The 24,607-nt window shown below is 43.7% G+C and overlaps 1 protein-coding gene across 2 annotated transcripts in view; it reads right to left on the bottom strand.

The window, feature by feature from the left end:
* Positions 1-24,607, bottom strand: part of SLC37A2 (solute carrier family 37 member 2) — a 1,507,897-nt gene that overhangs the window by 1,117,528 nt on the left and 365,762 nt on the right. For both annotated transcript variants that reach the window (XM_069224551.1, XM_069224550.1), the window contains exon 4: positions 892-970. In XM_069224551.1, the coding sequence (XP_069080652.1) occupies positions 892-970 (79 nt within the window). The remainder of the gene's footprint in view (positions 1-891; positions 971-24,607) is intronic.

Raw genomic sequence — 24,607 nt, 5'->3', positions numbered from 1 at the left:
CATGTGGCCTTTAGTCTTATCTAAAGGACTGCCATCTTTTTGGACTGGGAGGGGTGCTCAAACTGCTACCTTCATGATGGTGAAAGACTACTGCCAGAAATGAAGTAACAAGAGCGCCATGGTGGAAGCATACTGTGTAGTGACCAGCAGAAGTGAACAGGCCTTTTTACCTGTGTCACTAGAGTGAGACTTACAGGCTCACCCATATAAAGTTCTGCTGCTGTGTCTGTAACTCATGTTTGGCATATATCAAGTTAATATGTAGCACTGTGCCATGCATTTGTGGATGCTTGTGTGCTGAATGTATGTGTCTTGAACAGTATATACATGGAGGTCTCTGGGATCAATTTGGGAGACTCAGCGTTCACAGGAGAATCATGTGGAGGTAGAGGACCCACCCCAGACAGATTTGTGGATTGCTGCATTCCTGTGAGCTGGGTGGGAAACACACACAAGCGAGGAAGAGCCAGGTGGCTCAGAACATTTCATAGGGTGCTCTTTGATTCAGGGAGAGGTGCCTGGAAAGGGGCCTAGGCACATCTCAGGAAGGAGACAGCGCTGATACCAGAATCAAACAGAGTAGGTCTGGGGGCTGGGGCAACCTTTCGATACTCATCACTGCGGTTGACATGCAGGGTTAATCTCTAGTCACTTCCATGGCCTGTGTTATGGATTTGGGGTTGCTTCTCTTGTGACAGACTGCTTTAAGGAGGACGGGCAGAGAGCAGAGCAGAGGAAAGGGCTCTTCATAAGGAAGCAGAGCCCCCTTCAGAAGCTTAAAGTACTCAGACCCTAAATCATATTTGGGGTTGGGAAATGGACTAGAAGGTGAGCTCGAGGCTGCCAAAATTCCCTTTTGGAGTCGACTTTCCGTACCATTTGAACTCTTACCTGAGAAACATGCCAATGGCGTAAGCAACAAGGAAAGCATTGTCTAGGGCACCAAAGAGTTCCTTGTAGTTGGAATTTTCTGAAAATGCAATGAGAAAACACATTGTTAAAATACCTCACCCACAACTTGATAAATGCATTTAGAGCTCATGAATAATCCATTTCTAATGTCGGTATTGTTTCTAAATACACTAACTGTAATCCCAATTTGGACCATTTTTCATACAATTAAAATCAAAACAAAGTGCAATTCAACATTTCAGTGTTTTACTGGTAACCATACATAGCTGATAAATGCATCCATGATCGGTGGTATAAATAATTAAATGCTATGGAGATGCTGGCAGAATGGCTAAATGAAAAGAGTGCTTCAGACCCTCACTTCAAGTTTTAGCGCCGTCATCAAAGACCAATCTTGAAAGAAGAGATTTGGCCTCATGCCAGTCTTAAAGGAAAATGAAACAGTCACATATCAAAGGGAGACTTTTTAAACTAAAGGGAGGCTTTTAATTCCAGTTGCAGCATTTATAAACACCACTTCCAAGACTAGGAAATGTAGGCAATTACATCTATGCTTTTGACCACATACTAACTATAATCCTGCCCCCTGATAACCCTCCATAAAAAAATTGGTGTCTAGAGATTTTCATTTTTAGATTTGTGTTTTTAGATCATTGGAGAAGTAATTTAGCTTGGGTAGACATTGCTGATCTGGTCAGAATGTTTGACAACATTTTTTAAAATGGCAGATGTGTTGCAGTGATGATGTAATATTTCGGAAACCAGGAGACCAATATACTTCATTTTAGTGTCAAAACATAGGTTTTGGGGGTCAAGTAGTCTTATAGAAATGGAAAATAACTCCTCAGAACAACCTTTCCACCATTTTAGAAAATGGCAGCTATAATAGAGGAAGAAGAGACATAGAAATTAAAGAAATATTAATGGTTTTTAATACTTTTATGTATACACCAAATAATGTTTATGATCTGAATATGATATTTGCAGAATGTTGAACATTTGAGAAGAGCATATCGACAGGGACATATTTTTGTAGCACAGGTTTGGCAAGTACATGAATGTGTATGGTCTGTGGGCAGACACTTTAGAGTTTTCATAGTTTTTAGCACCCCTTCAACATCTTCCCAACCAAATTCACATGGATCTTTCTCTACATATGCATGATCCAAAACATTTAGACATCTTCTGATCAAGTAAAATGCTCTTTAGGTGTTCATGCACAGAATATGAGGTAGGTGGAAGGGCCCTTAGCGGGACTGATCTCTTTAACTCACTGTACCAAAGATCATCAAATGTGTGACAGTCAGAACTCCTTTTCCACACATGCACAAGGTATTTTTCTACGCCTTTAAAGTCACATTCTTCTTGTCTAAGGAAATCCTTTTAGAAACTTCACAGGTCCAGCAGTTAATGCTCCATACTTTGTTCAAATTCTGCTCACAGCGTCATCACCCTTACGAATATGTGCCTTGAAAAGAACAATGGGCATCTCTGGGTCAAGTTTCTTGTACAGAATATATAGCGAGATTAAGTGTGTTTTCCTGCCTGTTCCATACTGTATCTATAACTCTGACAATTTTTGACTTATGACCACTGCAACAAATTTAAGTAGCACAATAATAACATCTGTGTCATTTGACAGGAAAATGACTCGATCAAATTAATTTAGAGCAGCCCACTCAACATGTGGCACAACACAAAGGTCAACTTCCTCCAATTTGCTGTTAAGTTCTTGAACAATATGGCTCATACCTTTTGAATCTCTCTCTGCAGGCACCAACTCCTCATTGACAGCCGGACTGCAGGGCACAATCAGGAGTGTGAGTGTGGGCTTGGCCAGGAACACCAGCAGTACCAGGAAGCAAGAGCCATGCAATTCTCTGTTCTCCCGTGGCTCTCTGCTCTCTCACAAGGGCCAGAGCAGGGGTGGGTGAAACCTGCCTGCGTGTAACTGGCTACACGGAAGCAAGGTAAAGGGAGCGTGGTGGAGTGAGGCAGCCCCTCCCAGTATGAGGAGACAAAGCGTGTGAGGCGCATGGGAGCGAGTTCAGGCAAAGCCGCAGAGCTGTGGTGCATCCCCAGGGGGCACGGAAGCAGCCAGCAGTAGGCCAGTGCAGCTTGTGCCCACTGGTTCAGCTCCAAGCGCCATCTCAGCCCTGAGCCCTCATCTGCTCCCCATAGAAAGGTATTTGAAGACTTTAGGAAGTCTTTTCACGACATTTGGCTGCACTGGGTAGTAAGCTGCCCAAGGGACTCGCATTAGGCATTGAGCCGGTTAAGGCCATTAAGTGCATTAGGAGAGGATTCACCGCTGCCCCACCCTTGCTATACCAGCGTTTTCGCGCCCCCTCTCCACCAAGCAAGGTATCCATCCAGGGAGAGAGATGTAGTGGCACTCTGGTTCAACCAGATTTTGTGCACGTTTCCTCATCACATCTCATATTTACTCCCTGATGAATTTGCTTAGCTGTATCTTTACCTTGGAGGCTATCTTACGCACTACATTACTTCTGCCACGATACCATGCCTGTACCCCTTTCATCAAGAGAAGCTGCTGTTAGTGGAGCATTTTTCAGTCGCTGCAGTTGGTTCTAACAGCAGGGAGGTTTCTGTGTCAAATGGGGAAGACCGTACACAGCTGCAATGGAAGTTGTTGACTGTACCGCAGAATTGCTCCAACAAATTGTCTATTTTGTCCTGTCAGGTCCTGAATGAAGAAAAACTGCATCACAGAATTGCCTCCACTCTGCAAATAGTTTATTTTGTTATTTTGGGGCTTGAAAGAAGATGATCTGTGCAGACAAGCGGAGCAAGAAAATGAGAGGTGCGAGAAGCACATTATCGAACCAGGTGTCATCCCTCGGTCTCTCAGAATAAGCATGCAACAGTTACCTCATCGTGCCGACCTTTGGGATGTTGGTTCAGCAGTTAGTGCTCAGTCTTGAGGGAAGTACCGGTTGAGTGCAGAAGCGGCCCAGCTAGGTCTGAGGTGCGGCTTGCTCTCCTCTGAGTGCCTTCAATTTTAGAGATTTTAACAAATCGTAAGGGCTTGCTCACAGACGTAAGGGCTGCACCTACAGAGAGTGGGTCCATAAGTGAGACTGCAGCTGGTCAAAAAACTCAACTAATGCTCAATATACTAACAAAAACCAGTTCAATTCCGACTACTATGAGACCCCTGAAAGGGAAAAAAGAGAAAGGGGATGGGACCGAAACAGTATATTCATGCCGTAGGTTGTCCGCTGAAACCTCATTGGACCAGGATGCAAGTTCAGATAGTAACTTGCCCCTACTCCCCAATATTCAGTTCTACAACGAGAGTTAGCACCTCAAGAAACCCCTTGTCTTCTCCAACATTACATTTTGTTGGTGTTTAATTTACCACTAGAAATAAGGGGAAATTGAGGACACCCGTGAGAAAAAAAAAGGAAAACCAATTACAGAAGCCAGCAGAGTAAAATTTGCCCTGCCTATAGCTCCCTCAAGTGACACAGCAAAAGGAGAAATAGTGTCCTTGACAAATGTGGAGAGTTTGTAAGCCTCCAGTTTGCCTTTTCATTCTCCTAGCAGAGAGGAGATGGTGCAATTAAATCCAATTTTGTGAGCTTAAGGCCTCTTCAGGAAATGTGCCCAACCACACAAACAATATTGGAAAATAGTCCAAGTAGAAAATCAAAATCGGCAAATGCTGTACTAGACCAATTTTGTATTCTTGAGAAGACGGGTCTCTTTGCCGACGGATATGACCCTTTGGATCACCAAAGAATTTTAAAACTCTTGCAAAATCTTCCTAGCCTCGACTCCTTACCTTCCTCTGGAAACAAATGATGTATTTCCCTAATAAATAATATCTTTCAAGAGCTACGGTAGAATTTTGGTCCAGTGTGATTCCATCATTAGTACTCCTAGAGGGTGAAAGGATCCATTTAAATGGTTTTGATGTAGCGGGCATCCATCGTGAATCTCCAGCGGCCTTTTTTATGCTGCATGTTATACTGGGGAGTTTAGCAACAGTCACTGCTGCTTAACTCTGAAGGCGACAAGTTTAATACTAGACTTCAGGATTATTTGACAATCTGCATAACAGGAAGAGACAGACAGATTTGGAACCATAGTCTGTCCAGCGAGGAGGAAACTTAAGAGGTAACTGGCTGGTCTTGGCTCTCAAGGAATTTAACAAAAATAAAATAAAATGGTGGCTCCAAACTTTCTTTTTAGCAACAACATCACTATCATATCTTGAAACATCATTGGTCTGGAAGTTTCCAAATTGAATAGTCTGCGTATGTTTACTCTGGCAATCATCTGTCTCCAAGAAACCTGGTCTAAAGCCAAAGTAGACTGGAATAACTATTAAGTTATAGATGCCCCTGCTTCTAAGGTTAGGCGAGGTCATGCCAAGGGAGGTTATTCGATCCTGCTTTCGGCAGAGATGCAATGGGACTTTGAAATCATTGTTTTTTTAAATTCAGTATTCACTGAAGCATCAGCAATGTTTTGGTAAGTAAACATCTCCCAGTTCATCATGTTTGATGTTGGTGACTAGAATGTACCAGGTTGCACAGGTCTAGGTGTGGAATCTTTGATGCAGGCAAGGTCAATTCTTCCACTTGAAGACATTCATCTGATTCTCTCATTCTTTGACAGATAGTTCAAGATAGTGGCGAATACAGTGTGCAGTTCGTGCTAGGTGCACACAGACTTTGATATCTGTAGAACAGTCTAAATGACCTCTCTGAAGCTTTGTATGGATGAAATCTAGACCATTTGCAATTGCGACATATAGTCCACAACAACAGCAGTTTTCAAGGAGGACACCTTTTCGAATTGAAATGCTTCAGGTGAAATCTCTTTGGTGCACGCTTTTCTTCTGTCAGCTTATTTATTCCTAAATGCCTGATAACAAAAGGGACAGATAAGATTCATTGTTTTTCTGGTTAAACCACAGCACCACTTTGAGACTTTTTGAGGTACTGAATCTTGAAAAGCAGCCATTACATTAAAAAAAAAAAAAAAAAAAAAAAATGGGGAAAGAAAAAAGGGAAAATACAAGTAGGATTGCTAGTTGCTGCAGTTGTTCTGATTGGGGTTTATCTGAAGCGTATTGGCACCCCAAGTTTTTATTGGTCAATTTCTAGGAGCGCTGTGGGCATTTATATGGGATCTTTTTTTCTGTTCATTGGTTGTGAGTTCAACATGGAAGGAAAGCGTGCATCAAGGAGAAGGCATTGTTCTTCAGATTACTCTTCTGCTGAGAAGTGGTTCCAGCCACTAGGGCAAAAGGGCTCGCCGTGAGGAGAAGTATTTGTCCCCATTAGATGTCCAGTTCCTGATTAAAGAGGCAGTTTCTGCAGCATTGAAAGAAGAAAGAGCCACACATAAAAGAGATGTTAAGGACACTGATTCTTGTTCAGACTCTGTCCCTGGTACTAGCACTTAAGCAACTGGCAAGTTTATCAGGAGAGAAAAGGTCTACCAAGTTCTGTAGTACGTTAGAAATAACTTGGGTTTCCAAAAGCTTCTCAGCCTCAAGTTGATGATGATCTTTTCCCACAGTGCTCACAACCATCTACAATTAGCATGCAGTTTCATGAGAAAATCACATCGCTGGTACTTCATGAATGAAAGGACTTGGAACATATTAATGTACCCAGATTTTTGCAAAAGAGGTGTTTTGAAGAATGCAGAGCAGGAACTTCCACATAATATTAAGAATCATGCCATGCTGGCCACTCTAATAGGCCATATGCCCATCAATCCTGAGGATTGTTCACCAAAGGATCAGGTGGACAAAAGGTTTGAGAACGTTCTAAAGAGGTCCTGTGAAGCTAATAATATGTCTTAGAGCAGCAACCTATGCAGCTTATACAGCCCAGACTCTCAAAGGATTTTGGGAAGTTGGTGGAGGCCACAGAAGAGAAGGCCTGTTCAGACCTGTCAGATATCTCGTGTAACTCAACTGAGTCAGCTGCAATGGCTTCGGGGGCCTCAGTCTTCACTCACAGGCATATGTGGCTCAGGGTCTCAAAAATAGACAGAGCAGAGAAATCCACCCTGCTAAAGATCCCTTTCCAAGGCAATACATTGTTTGGGGGTCAGCTTGAACGGATGGTGACCAAGGCTTTTAAGGACTGTAGGCATGCTTTGCTTTACAAAGGGAAAACTGGTCCGTCTAGCTCTTACAGGGATTACAAGAGGAACGGGGATTTCAGGTAATCCCAGAGGAGGAGTTTTCAGCCTAGGAAGAAAGAGAGGAAATTGGAATTTTCATCTTTCAAACCAGGACAGAAGCTGCAAAAAGCATGACAAAGCCTCAAGAGAGCCTTCCGGTTGGAAGCCAGCTTTGTTTTTTTCCTGCCAGAGTGGGAAATAGAAGTCTTTGATCAATAGGTTCAGAATATCATTCTCAAATGTTATGTGATCGAATTCAACTCCAAGCCTCCAGAAACGGGAGTCATCCATATGCCATTGTAAAAAGACTCACAAAAAGCAGCAGCCATATGGGACATCATTCAAAGTCTTTTAAAGAAAAGAGCAATAGTCCCATTTTCCTTAAGAGAAGGAGGACAGGGTTTTTACTCAATACTGTTCTTGGTGCAAACAAATATCAGGTGCATTCAAGCCAGTTCTGCACTTGAAGAAGGTCAACAAATGGGTGAGAACAATCCATTTCAAGATGGACAGTCTTGAAAAGATAATTCCAATGGTCTTGCCAGGACATTTTATGGTGGCCATGGATTTGCAAGATGCTTACCTCCACATTCCGATTATTTCTTAACATCAAAAGTATTTAATAAAGTATTTAATATTTGCAACAGAAGGTCAACATTTTAAATTTGCACTCCTTCCTGTCGGGCTCAAGTCTGCTCCCAGAGTGTTCACCAAGTTTCTGGCTCCACTGGTCAGTCTTCACAAGGAGGACATCCTAGTTCGTCCATATCAAGACAATTAGCTGATCCATGCAAATTCAGCAGAACAGATAATTTTGCAAAGAGACCAGGTTTTAGAGAATATTCAAACACATGGATGTTTGATAACTTGGAAAAAAATCTAATCTGCTCCCCTCCCAAGACTTAAAATTCATAGAAGCAAGGTTCGAAATGCATCTCAGTCGTATGTCTCTTCCGATCAGAAGACAGGAGAAGATAGTCATGAACCTGCTTCACTTCATGAGCCAGAAACAACCAACAGCCAGGGAATGATTAAAGGTTCAAGGTGACATGGCTGCAGCTGTCTTCTTGGTTTCATGGGCAAGATTTGATTTAAATATATGCATCTATCAGTTTCTGAAACTGGTCTCCAGCCATGGATTGAATGGAGAAGAAAATTCCTCTTCTCGCTCAAATTGTGGAGCTTCTCAATTGGTGGTTGGACCCAGTGCATCTCTCAGAAGGGTTACATCTGGATCCTTCATCCTGGGTGATAATGACGACAGATGCCAGCAAGGTAGATGAGGAGCGTGGCTGGAAGATCTTAGAGTTCAGGACAAATGGACAGCTCTGGAGATAAGGAGATCGTCGAATTGGAGAAAAATGGAGGCAGTTCCTCGAGCCCTACTTCACTTTCTTTCAATGTTGAAGGACAAAGAGGTTTTAATCAGAGCAGACAACATGCCCACAAAAGCCTATTTGAACAGACAAGGAGGCACAAGATCAACATATCTGCTAGGTTGTGCAACTTTGATTTCTGAGGGCGCAGAGTTACGCCTACAAAGGCTTGCGGCGATTCATATTCAAGGGATTTTTAAATCAGAGAGCAGACAATTTAAGCAGGATGTTTCCATCATCTCAGGACTATCGGCTGCTTCCTTTTTGAAGAAATGTGCCGTAAATGGGGGACTCTGGCGATAGATCTTGCCAGCCAGGACAAGTCCCTTCTTTGGGTGTTTTGTTCCAGGGTGAATGGCTCTTGGAATGTAGATTCTCTCCCCTGCCCATGGCCTCATTGGATGTTGTATGCCTTTAACCCATTCCCTTTGTGTAGGAAAGTACCCTCTTTTTGGCATGATACCCCCAATTTCCGCCTGATGTCAGTGTGTTTTTGACTGTGTCACTGGGATCCTGCTAGTCAAGACCCCAGTGCTTATGGTTTATGGCCTGCTTGTCAGTGTGTTTCACTGTTTTCTAAATTGTCACTGGAGTCCTGCTAATCGGGACCCCAGTTCTCATGCTCTCTCTGTTTCCAAATGTCTCCTTACAAGCTGGTAACTCAGTATTTCACTCCAAATTGGCATACTGGTCACCTCTTATTAGTCCCTAGTATATGGTACCTAAGTACCCAGGGCACTGGGGTTCCAGGGGATCCCTATGGGCTGCAGCACTTCTTTTGCCACCCATAGGGAGCCCATGCAAAGGCTTCTACAGGACTGCCATTGCGGCCTGAGTGAAATAGTGCATGCACTATTTCACAGCCATTTTCACTGCACCAGGTCACTTATAAATCACCTATATGCCAGGTCTTCCAACCCTAAAGGCTGGGTGCAAAGTACCTGTGTGTGAGGGCATCCCTGCACTAGCATAAGTGCCCCCACGTCGTCCAGGCCTATTTTCCCAGACTTCGTAAGTGTGGGGATGCCATTTTACGCATGCACTGGACATAGGTCAATACCTATGTCCAGCTTTACAATGGTAACCCCGAATATGGCATGTAAGGTGTGTAACAACTGGGAATTGTACCCCAATACTGATTTCAGTATTTGATGCTCAATCCCATGCATTCTGGGGGCTCCACGGTGGACCCCGAGTACAGCCATACCAGCCTTCTGAGGATTTCCAAGCATCCCCAGCTGCTGCCACCTCACAGACAGGCTTCAGCCCTTCTGGGGCTTGAGCAGCTCAATCCCAGGAATTCAGAACAAAGCATTTCCTTTGGGAGAGGGGTGTTACACCGCCTCCCTTTGGAAATAGGTGTTATAGGCATGGGAGGAGTAGCCTCCCAGAGCCTCTGGAAATGCTTTGAAGGGCACAGATGGTGCCCTCTTTGCATAATCCAGTCTACACTGGTTCAGGGACCCCCAGTCCCTGCTCTGGCATGAAATTCAACAAAGAAAAGGGGAGTGACCACTACCCTGTCCATCACCACCCCAGGTGTGGTGCCCAGAGCTCCTCCAGTGTGTCCCTGGGTTTTGCCATCTTGGATTCCAAGGTGGCGGGGCACTCTGGGAGCATCTGAGTGGCCAGTGCGAGCAGGTGACGTCAGAGATCCCTCCTGATAGGTGCTTACTTGGTTAGGTGACCAATCCCCCTTTCAGGGATATTCAGGGTCTCTCCTCTGGGTGTTTCTTCAGATTCAGATTGGAAGACTCCAGCAGGAATCCTCTGCATCCTTTATTTCATCTTCTACCGACGGAACAGCCGCTGACCGATCCAGGCACTCTACAAAACTGTGACAAAGAAGCAAAGACGACTTCTGCAACATTGTAACTTCAGCTCCTGTCAGCAACTGCAACAGTTTGCAGGTCGTGCATCCTCCGAGGACTGCCTGTCTTCAGCCTGCACCAGAAGAACCAAATGAATCTCCCATGAAGTGACAGAGTCACTTCCCTGCTTCAGCAGGCCCCTCTCTGCAGCAACGACCGGTAGCGTGGGTCCCCTCTCCAGACTACTGGTGTGAATCCAGAAACACGGGTGGTGGACTAAAGTGACTCCAACAGTCCCAACGTCCAGCTGTCCATCTTTGGTGGAGGTAAGAGCTTGCCTCCCCACGCAAGACAGTACCCCTGTGTACTGAGTGACTTGCAGTTGCCAAGGCTTGTGTGCAACCATGCATGAAGTTCTTCGTGCACAGCACAGCTTATGCCCCCAGCACTCCATCCTGTGACGCACAGCTTCCTGAGTGGTTCTCCGGCGGCATGGAAATCCTTTGTGTTGTGCTGCATTGGCCTCCATTTGCATCTTGTTTGTCTCCATGCTGTGGGACTCCTGTGCGTGTTGCCTGGTCTTCTGAGGGCTCTCTGAGTTGTTGAGAGCCCACACTGCCTCCCCCTCCTGGGTAGAGGCCACTAGGTCCCTCCTGGTACCAGGCAGCACCATTTTCCACTAACCAAGAGCTCAGTGTGTGACAAGGCTTGCTGGCGGAATCCAGACTGCACTCATCCATCTGGCGTGGGACATCTTCTGCACCAACCAAGAACCCGCATCTGTCTTCTTTGGTGCAATACTGACTGTCTTCTCACCGGTGGTTCTTCTTTTGCACCTTCATCCAGGTGAGCAGGGGCTCCTGTTCTCCCTGGACTCTTTAGTGCTTCTTGGACTTGGTCCCCTTCTTCCACAAGTCTTCAGGTCCAGGAATCCATTGTTGGTGTCTTGCAGTCTCGTCTGGTTTTTGCATAATCTTCTATCATGACTTCTTGTGTGTTTCAGGATTTACTCCTGTTTTCCTGGGCTCTGGGGTGAGGTCTATTACTTACCTTTGGTGTTTTCTTTCACTCCCAGTGCCCCTCTACACACTACACTTGCCTAGGTGGGAGACCGACTTTCACATTCCACTATTTTAGTATATGGTTTGTTCCCCCCCGCCCATTACAACCTGTTGTGATTTTCTCCATTTGCACTGTTTGCTGACTTTATACTTACCTGTTATTGGTTACTTGTGTATTTATTGTGTATTTTACTTACCTCACAAGGGAGTATAGTCTCCAAAGTATTTTTGGCATTGTGTTTCTAAAATAAAAGTGCCTTTATTTTTGTAACACTGAGCATTGTCTTTCATGTGTGTGACTACAGTGGTATTGCAAGGGCTTTGCATGTCTCCTAGATCAGCCTTGGCTGCTCTTCCTACAGCTACCTCTAGACAGCCTGGCTTCTAGACACTGACTACATTTCACTAATGGGGGATAATTGGACCTGGTATAAGCTGTAAGTACCTTAGGTACCCTCTACAAACCAGGTGAGCCTCCTACATTGGTAACAGCGATGGGATACGTACTTGCAATTGCCTTAACACTCTACACTTTCCGGTGGAAAGCACCAGTGACACTTTGTACTTGGAGCTAAACAAAAAGTATACCTAGTCTTTCTCACTTGCATTCTAAAAATCTAAAAGTTAGAAAAAGTATGTATTTTCTTCCTTTCACTTTACTCTAACTTTTCTATCACTATGTCTTCCTCTGAGGCCAACCCTAGGCTTATTAAAACTACCTTTGAGAAACTTAACTTTAATAGTTTGGGGGGGGGGCTTTGCTTAGAGAGAAGTTAGGGATTGGGACGAACCCTAGCAAGGATTTCCTTTTAAATCTCCCCCTGCAGGATGATCAGGGTCAACCTGATAATCAGGTAGAGGAGGTAGAGGGGGATTCTGACAAGGTAGATGCAGGGAAGGGTCCTTCCAACAATCTTTCCACTAACGAACCACCTAGTGTAGTTGGTAGTGGGTCGCACACAAGTAGAGCTCCCTTCACACCTAGAGACAAGGTCACTAGGGTTACACAGGTTAGGGAATGATTCACTTCTGCTCATTGCCATATCACCTCGGTCTCTGAAGGGTCTCACACATCCAATCCTGAAGATAACTCCCTAGATAGGGAACTCAGAATGCTGGGATTGGAAGAGGCTAGACTGAGGCTGAAACAGCAACAACTGGCCTTAGATATGGAAGACTTAGCTGTAGAAAGGAAAAGACAGGGGTTGGGGTTAGTTCCCCATGGGGGCAGCAGCACTGAAAGTTTCAGAACTCATGAGGTCAGGGAGGACAATATTAACTCCAGAAACTTACACAAGATTGTTTTCTCATACAAGGTGGGGATGATTTCCAAAAGTGGTTTGCTGTACTTGAGAGGGCCTGTAAGGTTCAAAGGGTCCCTCAAAAGCAGTGGGCTGCTATACTTTGGTTGTCCTTCTCTGACAAGGGAGGCACAGGAGAACTCAGACAATTACAACACAAAACCAGGCCAGCCTCCTACACTTTGATAGCAAGGTTTCTCATGAGGGTGAAGATGGACAAAGCATCAGTAGTTCTGACTCCTCCAGCTTGGAGCTGCTCATCCTGGCTTCCTCTGACAGTGAGCATGAATGAGGGTCAGGAGTGGACTGTTCCTCTGGTTCCACCTCCCACAGTTCTTCCGTCACTGTCTGTGGAGGCCCTTCAACATCTTCAACTGACTGATTGGAAATTGAGAGGTTAGGTTTGAGAAGGTTAGGTATTCCAGACGGGCTAGCTAAAAAATTCAGGCACCTAAGTAGGGGTGAACTCTGAAATCCTACAATAGCCACTGGTCTTCATTTAGGAAGTGGCGTGAGAATAAGCAGCCAGATCCATTATCCTGTCAGAATTTTTCTATCTTACAGTTTCTGCAAGATGGATTTGATCTGGGTCTCAAGGGTACTAACTTATAATTACAGTGGGAAGCCATAAAAGCATTCAAAGAAAATTGGATAGATGTTTCTGAATGTGAAGTTTGGCTTCTAGACTCTTCAAAGGTTTTTCTATACTTATGCCTGAAACAAGTAATCCTCCCTTTAGTGTTATATGTTCTGAAAGGGCCTCCTTTTGAGCCAGTCTGTGGATCTAAATTCTCTGACCTGGAAGGTGTTTTTTTCTAGTCGCAACTACCACACCCAAAAGAATAGGAGAACTGGGATATTTTTCAGCAAACCATCCCTATTTTAGGAATTTTCAAGATAGTATTGTATTGAGATTAGGCACAGCTTTTTCCCCAAAGATTCAATTTCCATCGAATTTGCAGCAAGAGGTCACCCTCCCTGAATTCTTCTCAGGAGGAGTTGGAATGGAATAAATTGGATGTGCGGAGAGCCATAATGATTTATTTAGAGAGGGTTTCTTAATTTTGCTCTACAGAAGCTCTTTTTGTTAATTATGGTGCTGTGAACAAGGGTGGACGTCCTTCCAGACAGACTAAGTAGATGGTTAAAATCTACCATTTCTACAGCAGAACTGTTAAGAGGGGTTTTTCCTCCAGAAGAAATTGAGGGTAGGTCCACAAGGAGTATGACAGTTTTCTGGGCAGGGTTTCAGGGTGCCTTTCTAAGAGAAATATGTGGAGCAGCCATATGGGGCATCACCCATACCCCAGACTGGGGGCAAGCTACCCCAAACCTTTAGGGTAAGAGTATGAATTGTCTCATGATTTAATGAGAATAAGTGGATGTAATAAATAAAGATTATAGGCACTACATTGACAAGAATGAATATCTGCATGGCTTGTGATACCACTTTTGGTATGTTATTTGGCACCTTGTTTGCAGTGGTTCTATACTAGATATGCTCACATATATATATATAGCCACCAGTGCATGCCATATACAGATCTTCTCTAATGTAGGATCAGGTTTCATGCTTTTTGTTCCTCTTTTCCTGTAACATAGGTACCTCCAATTTGAGTAATACTCAGGTAGGTCTTGAATGTTTTGCATATGAGCCTCTCACTAGTAGGATAGGACAGGTTCCTCTTCACACCACTACTACTTGGGATCGCCGAACCTGAAGAATGTCCCAGACCAGTTATGGCTTAGCGTGTGGGCAGAAACATGTTGGCCGTTAGGATTATAGCGACGGAATGAGTAATTATACTGACAAACCGTCCATCTCTTGTTTTTATTTTACCAGCAGACATTACTATTAAGGGGGTGATTTACACTGGTGATCTGGGTAATTTTACTTGAATGACTGGATCCCGTATGTATCCAGAAAAATATCATCTAAGAACTCCCTCTGGGTTCATTTAACCACAAGGTTGAATCAGTCGAGGTGGCACTGTCCTACTGTTGGGGTAGGTGGCCAAATGAAGCATGACACTAGTATGTGTGTAAGACCACCTATTCCATAAGGAGGAACCCCCAGCATTGGTTCCAAATTAACGTTTTTCACAACCATCCCTGAAGAGACTAACTGGATCACAGCAAAAGTGGTACAACCACAAGCTGGTCTTGTCTCTCATCCCCCCCCATACCTTTTGTGTTCACGAGCAGCCACACGGTCTACATCATCCACTTTTGTAAAACATTACCAACTTGATAATGTTTCTGGTCAACAGGATGTGTTTGGTGTTAAGTATTATCTTCTATTAAGTAATAGTGTAATTTTCACAATAAATATAGCATCAGCTTCTTTTTGTCAGATGAATCTTTGTGGTACTCAATCATCTGACAACATAGCTTTGGCATTCTTCATTTCATATTGAGAAGAACAGGGAAGTGGATGAAGAGGTAATGCATAGATTACTTATCGGTAATATTATTACTCTGAGTCCAGACTTCCCTGTTGCAATCAGTACATCCCTACCATACGCCTCAGGTACTTAATTCAAATGATAATGAAGCTTGGTATATTACAGGCTGTTTCCAGGTAAGCCAAAGCTATATGTACCAGGAGGGAGAGGTGGGGTTTGTGTTAGGTATATTTTTTGCATTAATTTGGGCTTAAGAAAGTCTGTGGAGGCATGAATGCCTCATTTTGTAATGACCGGAACAGGGAAGTCTGGACTCAGTGTAATTACATTACCGGTAAGTAATCTATGCATTTAGGTTTATCAGTGAAATCTGCTTCCTTCGTAGTCAGTCGTGTTACCATCTGGCCAATCGGACACTAACTCTATACATTAAATATGTATGTGGTATATTTATTTATTTTTTCAGGAGTTTTGTATATTTCTGCGAGTTACCGTTCAGTAACTTCAGAGAACTGGCAGATGGGGAGTACAACTTAATAATATCATATCGAAACTGCCCAAAGGTACAGAAGGCAGGCTTGCATTTGACTTAAAAAAAAAAAATCAATAGGTACAACAGTCTGAAGATTATGCATGACGATGTGTATATGAAATTTTGATAGACGCGTCCCCTCACCTACATTCTTCTGCTCATTCTATATAAGTGAGAGACCACCTCCAAACAATGGAGCTTTCAGGAAAGCCATACTTGAGACTGAACCATGAACATTTGATTTGGTCTTGCTAAACTAGCACAAACAGTTATCACATCAAACGTTTAGACCATCAATCTCCAAGTTGTGGCAGAGCCAGCACGCACAGCCGGATACATCCCGGATGTGATCTTTACTTCTCCAGTACATGCTACGGTGACATGGTAATAGATTCACAGTACTGAACAGGCGTCAAGTCATACTGTTCAATAGAAACTTCCAGCTAGAAAAGCAGCAGCATAAATAACCAGAGCAATAGGAGATACAGACAGTAACACAAACCAGAAATCATCATCACTAAGGTACCACACACACTCACGTCTTATGTGATACTATCGCTAATAAGCTAATTTCCAAAACAAAGAAATTTGAAGACCACCTCTGAAATAAAACAACAAATGGTCAGTCTACTAAGACCAGGAACAAAGGACATAAACAACCAGCTATCAGTAAGCTGCTTCATATAGCACAACTCTGCTAAAATGATATGTAGCAAAAGGAAGAACTCCAAAACTACAACTATCTGGCGCAAAGAACTGGAGATGCTGTATGCCACATAATAGTAGTAAAAACAATATTGGCGTGACCATGCACTCCAGCCTCTCCCTGATCCCACGTGTGAATAAAGGCACAGGAAAAATATTCTACACACTGGACTGAATCTTCCACCACAAGAGGTGTACTGAATCTACAAGCCACTTGTAAGGTGGTGCATCAATAATGCTAATTGTCTTTATCCAAGAAAACATTATTTCTGAATAAACAAACTGGAAAAGATCCAAACACCACACCAATACATATACTTCATCAGGTGAACACAATTCTTGTGCCTCAGGTGCTACATTGATTACTACTAACCAATACTTGGCCTTTAATGCACTTTGTCTTGTCCACATATCAATCCACAAGAAAGGTTTGTCCCTGCTACAATCTGATTCCAATTCTCTTTTAACAGAATACTACACTCAAGACTATCACCACGTTATTGTTCTTTTCTGTAAGAAAAAGACCCTTCTTGGAACAGTATTTTCAGAACAGGCAGCAAAATGTACTCGCACCAACACAGATACATATATAGAAGACCATCAGATGTTCAAGAAATAAACAAAGACCTGGCTCTTTCAGAAATAAGGACTCAGACCCAAGCTAGTGCCCTGGCATCACTGAACTGCACAACACTAACTCAAACCAGGCCACACACAAAATATGCCCCAAAAAGTTACAAAACCTTCACAACGTGCACTACCACACCCATCTGTTATCACTCCAAGTCACAGATGACACTCATTCTGCTTGACTCTCGATCAAACATTGTATCCTGGCTTCCCATAACCAGAACAGACTAGAGCTTACTTCTTAATCCCAAGTTCTGACCCTCATAAAACAATCACACCACCAAAACTGCAACAGTGCACCTACAGGACACCTATATTTACAGGCAGCAATGAACAAAAAATCAAAATCAAGCTTCTGAACTCCGGAGTGGGTATGGACAGTTTGCAGGAAGAAATGTGCCACTTAAAATCTGCACCTTGTGTGAATAACATATAACATCCCTGCATGTCCTGCTTCTTTCCCTCACCAAGCACCATTAGTCCTTCAGTACAGCAACACATGCACAGTGGATGATTGTAATACAGAACACCAATGAAGATACTCTTCTGTTCCTATACTCTACAAAATGTACAGAATGATTTTAATTCCTGTATCCAGAGCAGGATTTAGGCAACAAGGCCTAGTTACCTTCCAAAAATATTCAGTAGGACCTGCACAGATACACTGCAGCTGAATAATGTAAACTGCACATATGCTATCTCTCACTTGTCTTCCTTCAAAACACTGTTGAGAGCTGCAAACACATACATTAAAAGAGCACTGCTATGGTCACTCACACAACACCAAAACACTTCTCCCATAGGCATCATTGCAAGTACAACACCATTCAGATCAAGCACTCCCCCATGGTATAGCATGCTACATGCCTGATAACACACTCCAGTTCCTAACAAAGGTGTATGAAGTGCTATACAAATGCAATTAGTCTAACAATTGTTGGAAGGGGACTACAGTATCCATTTAGGTGGTGTGAGTAACAATGCCCAATATTCTTCAGCACTATTATGGATCCCAGTCCATTTGAACTGAAAACAATTGTGAAGACTTCCATTTTCAGGAGTTTCTAGAACTTCAAGTGGTTGGATTCACCTCTTGTGGATTTGATGGGTACACAATGAACACAGGGAGCTATGTAATGTGGTGCCACTCTCATCTGCATTCAGGACCATTGCCCCAGTATGCATGACGATAAAGAGAAAGCACACCAGAGAGGATCCCCGAGGATCAAAGGACAATGGGAGTATAACTGATTCGAATGCCTCTGTTGTGACTTTTTTTTTTTTTTACTATTGGTGAGAAATGATTGGATTCAAGGCAGCTAACATCCAAAGATATCAGCTTACTGTCTAGAAGTTCTCCATGCTTGAGAGTCACAGTGGCACATACACGCAAAGGAGAATCACAGTGGCTTTCTTACCTTCATTTATGTGGAAAACAAGTTTTTGCTTAATGTTGGCTTGAGCTAATCAGAAATCAGACTGATTGTCATGGAGGAGGTGGTTAAATAGAACATACCTGAAGCAGTCTTATCAATTTCCTTTACAATATTCTGCTAAGGGAAGATAGAGACAGATCAGTACTTGGCAGGTATTTTACGATCAGCAGATGTCTTTTTTTAGAAGAGGGCTAGGCGCAGGAGGGAGACATTGATCAGATCTACAATGTCTGTCGGAAGAGGGAGGAAGAGTTACTTGATGAACGTAGAGGAAGATGGGTTTATAGGCAGCTCAATACTTTAGTCTATAACCAACTGTTGGAACAAGAGTAAGGTGGACTGTAAATTCGGTGGTGGAATGAGGATAGAGTATTGATGATAGAATCCCAGATTTAGACAACTGTGGATTCAGAGAACTTTAGTGAATCTTTGCCCTGTTGCTGACCTAGTCATGAATTGCTTTTAAAGGTGTTAAGTCAGGCAGTTTGTGATAGAGGATTAATTCTTCATGGTAGGATGGGGTGCCTCATCAGTACATTTGACAAAATAAATATTTTTGCCTCCCTTGAGGGCTCTGCAATATAATTTTTTGTATCAGCTTTCTCTTTGCTTTCAGCTGAGGGAGTTCCAAAGTGAACCATTTGAAGTGGATTTAAGGTCTATTTTTACATTTCCCTGGGTGTCACAGGAGGTAACATGAACACAGGATAAATACAAGTAAACTTTGCAGAGTGTTGGGGCAGTTATGAGTTCATTTGTATTGGCGGCTGTGAGAAAGTAGCCTCTTTCTAGCATGGTTACCCCCATATTTTGCCTGTTTGTCAGTGTGTTTTTACTGTGACACTGGGATCCTGCTAGTCAGGACCTCAGTGCTCATAGGATGTGGCCTACTTGTTCGTCTGTTTCACTGTTTTTGTCAGTATGCTTAACTGTGTCACTGGAGTCCTGCTAACCAGAACTCCAGTGCTTATGCTCTCTCTGATTCCCAATTTGCACTTATATACTGCTAACTCAGTATTCCACTCCAAATTGGTATGCTGGACCCCCCTTATAAGTCCCTTGTATATGGTACCTAGGTACCCAGGGCATTGAGGTTCCAGGAGATCCTTATAGGCTGCAGTGTTTCTTTTGCCACCCATAAGGAACTCATACAAACACTTATTGCAGCCTGAGTGAAATAGGGTAAGGACTATTTCACAGCCATTTTCACTGCACCAGATCACTTATAAGTCACCTATATGTCTAACCTTCAGCACCCTGAAGGCTAGGTGCATAGTATCTGTGTATGAGGGCTACCACTAGCAGAGGTGCCCCCACATCGTCAAGGCCCATTTTCCCAGACTCCGTGAGTGCAGGGATATCATTATAAGTGTGCACTATATACAGGTCAATACCTATAATTAGCTTCACAGTTGTAACTCTAAATATGGCCATGTGGGGTGTCTAACAACCGGAAATTGTACTCCAATACTGATTCCAGTATTGGTTGCACAGTCCCATGCACTCTGGGGGCTCCACCATGACCCCCCAGTACTACCATACCAGCCTTCTGAAGTTTTCACTGCAGCTCCATCTGCTGCCACCTCACAGACAGGCTTCTGACCTGAGTAGCTCAATCCCAGGAAGGCAGAACAATGCATTTCCTTTAGTTGAAGGGTTTTTACACCCTTTCCCTTTGGAAATAGATGTTACAGGAATGGGAGGAGTATCCTACCAGAGCCTCTGGAAATGCTTTGAAGGGCACAGATGGTGCCCTCCTTGCATAATCCAGGTCTACATCAGTTCACGGACCACCAGTCCATGCTCTGGTGCAAAACTGGACAAAGGAAAAGGGGGGTGACCACTCCCCTGTCCATCACCACCCCAGGGGTGGTGCCCAGAGCTCCTCCAGAGTGTCCCAGGTTTTGCCATCTTGTTTTCAGGATGGTCAGGGAACTCTGGGAGCATCTGAGTGGCCAGTGCCAGCAGGTGATGTCAGAGACCCCTCCTGATAGATCCATACCAGGTTAGGTAGCCAATCCCCCTCTCAGTGCTACTTAGGATCTCTCCTCTGGGTGCTTCCTTAGATTCGGATTGACTCCGGCAGGGATCCTCTGCATCCTTTACTTCATCTTTTACCAATGGATCAACTGCTGACTGCGCCAGGAACTCTACAAAACTGCAAAGAAGCAAAGACGACTTCTGCGACTTTGTAACTTCAGCTCCTGCCAGCAACTGCAGCAGTTTCCAGGTTGTGCACAATCTGAGGACTGCCTGTCTTCATCCTGCACATGAAGAACCGGAGGAATCTTCGTGGAGTGACGGAGTCACTTCCCTGCTTCAGCAGGCACCTCTCTGCAGCGACGACCAGTACTCTGGGTCCCCTGTCCTGATGACCAGCCTGGATCCTGGAACACAGGTGGTCGAGCAAAGTGACACTGACTATCCAGAGCTCCAGCTGTCCAAATTTAGTGGAGGTAAGAGCTTGCCTCCCCGTTCCACACAGTACCCCTGTGCACCATGTTTTTGCAGATCCTATGGCATCTGTGCACTTTTACAAGAATTCCTTTGTGCACAGCCTAGCCCAGGTCCCTAGCACTCTATCTTGTGACGCTCAGCTCTTTGAGTTGTTCTCTGGTGGCGTGGGATCCCTTTGTGTGGTGCTGTGATGACCACCATTTGCAACTCCTTTGTCCCCGTGCTGTGGGACTCTTGTGCATGCTGCCTGGTCTTCTGAGGGCTCTCTGAGTTGCTGAGAGCCTCCGCTGTCTCTCCCTCCTGGGGAGAGTCGACCTGGTCCTCCCTGGGCCCTGGCAGCGGCTTTTTTTGAGAAATGCAAGTTTTGCGTTTACCAAGGCTTGTTGGCAGAATCTAGTGACGCAAAGCAGACTGCATTCATCCATTTGGCATGACACATCTTCTGCACCAACCAAGAACCCGCATCTATCTTCTTTGGTGCAATACTGACTGTCACCAGTGTGGTTGCCCTTTTGAACCTTCATCCGGGTTAGCAGGGGCTCCTGTTCTCCCTGGGCTCTTCAGTGCTTTTTGGACTTGGTCCCCTTCTTCCACATGTCTTCAGGTCCAGGAAGGTCCTGCAGTCTTCTTCTGGTTCTTGCACTGTCTTCTACCACAACTTCTAGTGTGTTTTAGAAGCTTGCTGTGTTTTACTCCTGCTTTCATGGGCTCTGGGGGTGGGGTATATATCAAACCTTTGGGGTTTTCTTACACTCCCAGCATCGTTCTACACACTCCACCTGCCAAGGTGGGAAACCGAAATCCACTTTCCACAATTTTAGTATATGGTTTGTGTTCCCCCTAGGCCCATTGCAACCTATTGTGATTTTCATTGTTTGCACTATTTTCTGACTATTTACTTACCTGTTTTTGGTTACTAGTGTATAAATTCTATGATTTACTTACCTCCTAAGGGAGTATAGTCTCCAAAGTATTGTTGGCCTTATGTCACTAAAATAAAGTACCTTTATTTTGGTGACACAGAGTATTGTCTTTCATGAGTGTGAGTACAGTGTGACTACAGTGGTATTACAAGAGCTTTGCATGTCTGCTAGTTCAGCCTTGGCTGCTCTGCCTACAGCTACCTCTAGACACCCTGGCTTCTGGACACTGACTACATTTCACTAATAAGGGATAACTGGACCTGGTATAAGGTGTAAGTACCTTTGGTACTCACTAAAAACCAGGCTAGCCTCCTACAGCAGCAAGACAGAATCACTCAAAAATCTCATTTCGCATGCTTTTGAAATGTGTATTGGCAACAGGGGTTTAGTTTCAGACTGGAATGGTTGATCTCCAAGTTAACTTTGAGAGGTTGATGGAAAAAGAAAAGACATGTTCAAACCATACATGTGGTTGTCCTGCCAGTATGGAGGTTTCACAGCTTTATGTGAAAATGAGACCTAGCGTAGGCCATACTTTGGAGACCGGTCACTCAACCACCTGCTTGACATTGAGCCCCTGAATGTTGTTAAGAAGAGTTCAAGGTGGTTTGGTATCTGGACCATGAACTAACAAACTAAAGTCCCCCATGATCACTATCTTATTGACTTTAGTCTATAGGTGAAGAGTGAGTTTAACCAACTCACTCAGAAGGAAGGGTTTCTTTCTCATCAGCAGTATACCAGTACTTAAATGAAGGAGCTATTTGTATTGCTGGTACTTTGGATCATTGAGCAATCAAAGCTTGTAAATTTGGTGCCAAGGATTATCAAGTAGGTATGATCTGTGGTGTAGGTTGGCACTACCTCATCACATAATTTATCATGTTTTTCAAAATGTTTTTGGATTTGGGGGTGATAGAGAGCTGTCAAGGGTGGTTTATTATTTCTGACCCAGGTATCCGAGAGCCCGACTAAATGACAAATTCAATCAAGAGCTTGTAGGCTCTTGGCAGTGCCTCAAAGCTGACTGGGGGCTAATGAGGCATAATTTCAGGTTGTGGTCCGATCTTGCAGTAGGTCGAGATCAACAGTCCTCGTGATGATTGGCAAGGTCAGTGCTGGATGGGAGAAGATAGCCTAATGCAGGGCCTACCGGGCTTGTGGGGATGGATTGTTCTACGATATGATTGCCATGTCAAAATAGAAGGAAATGCTCTTGCCCAACAATGGGACTTCACAAATTCTGAAGTGGCTATGGTTCTAAAACATACGCAGTGCAGTTCCATTAATATATTACATTTTCACTGCTATTTTATGATAAATATGTTCAACTCAAGAACATTCAATACTTGCACACCAGCATAATAATTGAAATGTTTTAGAATTATCATTTCATACTACTACCCTTTCCAAAGGTTAAAGTCACCCAGTCCTAATAAAGGAGCCAAATAAAGAATAAAAAGCAATCTACAGACAGGAAACAGTTTTTAAGATAATATTTCTTTGTATATTTGTGTGTGCCAAAGAAAACCAGAGGTTACGTCTGATTCCAACGATATCAAATATGCCATACCTAAACAGAGGAGGCAAAGATATGTCAAGTGCTTTACCTCCATGCCAAAGACCTATTATATGCAACAATAATGAATCTTAAAGACTGCTCAAGCAAGTTGTGTTGTAAATCACACAACAATAACCTTTGTAACAAACCTATTGTATTAATGCAACTATAAATAAAAACAACATATATCCAAGACTTTTCCATCACCATTTTGTTTCTCTCCTCATCCCAGTCTTGGTCTAACAGGATGACCCACCCCAGATGTAGGCACTTGTAGATTCCTAACTCAAAATGTATGTATCTTACAGAGACTGCAACAGAGGATATGGTTAATTATCACTTTCCCCAGATACAGCAAACCGAGGTAATTGTCACCAGCAGAATATAAAAAATAAGAAGTTAAACCATGCAGCTGTGCGTTGGCTCACATGAAGATGTCACCAAGAAAGTCCAAATGATGTTAAAAAAATCCGACTAAGCACAACAGAGTGGGAAGGAACAAAAAAAAGAAACAAATTCAGAAAATGCACCAATTAATGGCAAATTCAACAGGGCAGGTTGCTCAGGATGGCATCTTAACGCAGACAGAGCTGTGAAGTATCCTCTAACCAAAGGCACTGCAAGGCCCTGCTCTGCATTGGACAATGATACTGGCTGGATGAGTGAGATATAAATTAATTTAAGCCTTCCAACTCACACCATTGCAAAAACGTGTTCCAGTGACAGATCAAATGGGTTTACTAGCAGGCTTCCTGGACTCTAAGATGACACCTGAAAAACCTCTTAAGGAAACTAAAAGGACTCTAGCTTTCACGATGCAATCCTCGAGCATGTAGCTGCAGGGTTCAGGAAGACGACCTGAGCAAGGCGCTGTGCAAGCAAGTCTGTTCTCTGCAGGAGAGAAAGGGATAGCCGAAAGCCAAGTGCCAACAGATCAGCATACCAGATCCTCCTTGCCCAGTCTTGGGTCGTCAGGATCAGCTGTGCTCAATTCCCCTACACCTTCCACAGTAATCTTGACAAAAGTTAAATCAATGGAAAGAAGTACAGCAGGCCCTGTAGCCAGCTGCACCTGAGGGTATCCACAATGGAAAGACTTGGAGGGCAGCATGTTGCACAAAACTGAGGTCACTTCCTATTCAAGGCTGTGGCAAAGAGGTCCACAAATGCAAAATCAAATCTGGAGAAGATTGCCTGTCACCTCGGTTGCAGCTCCTTCTCATGGTCCTCCAGTGAGAGGCATCTTACAGCATCCAACCATCACACTGAGGGAAACTTCTAGGTGACCTACTACTGGAAGATTCCCTATTGTGCCACCCACTCCTA

Source organism: Pleurodeles waltl, chromosome 3_1 (assembly GCF_031143425.1).
Source record: "Pleurodeles waltl isolate 20211129_DDA chromosome 3_1, aPleWal1.hap1.20221129, whole genome shotgun sequence".
Taxonomy (NCBI): Eukaryota; Metazoa; Chordata; class Amphibia; order Caudata; family Salamandridae; genus Pleurodeles; species Pleurodeles waltl.
Note: the sequence above shows the minus strand (reverse complement) of the source record. Positions and strands in the feature narration are given on the sequence as shown.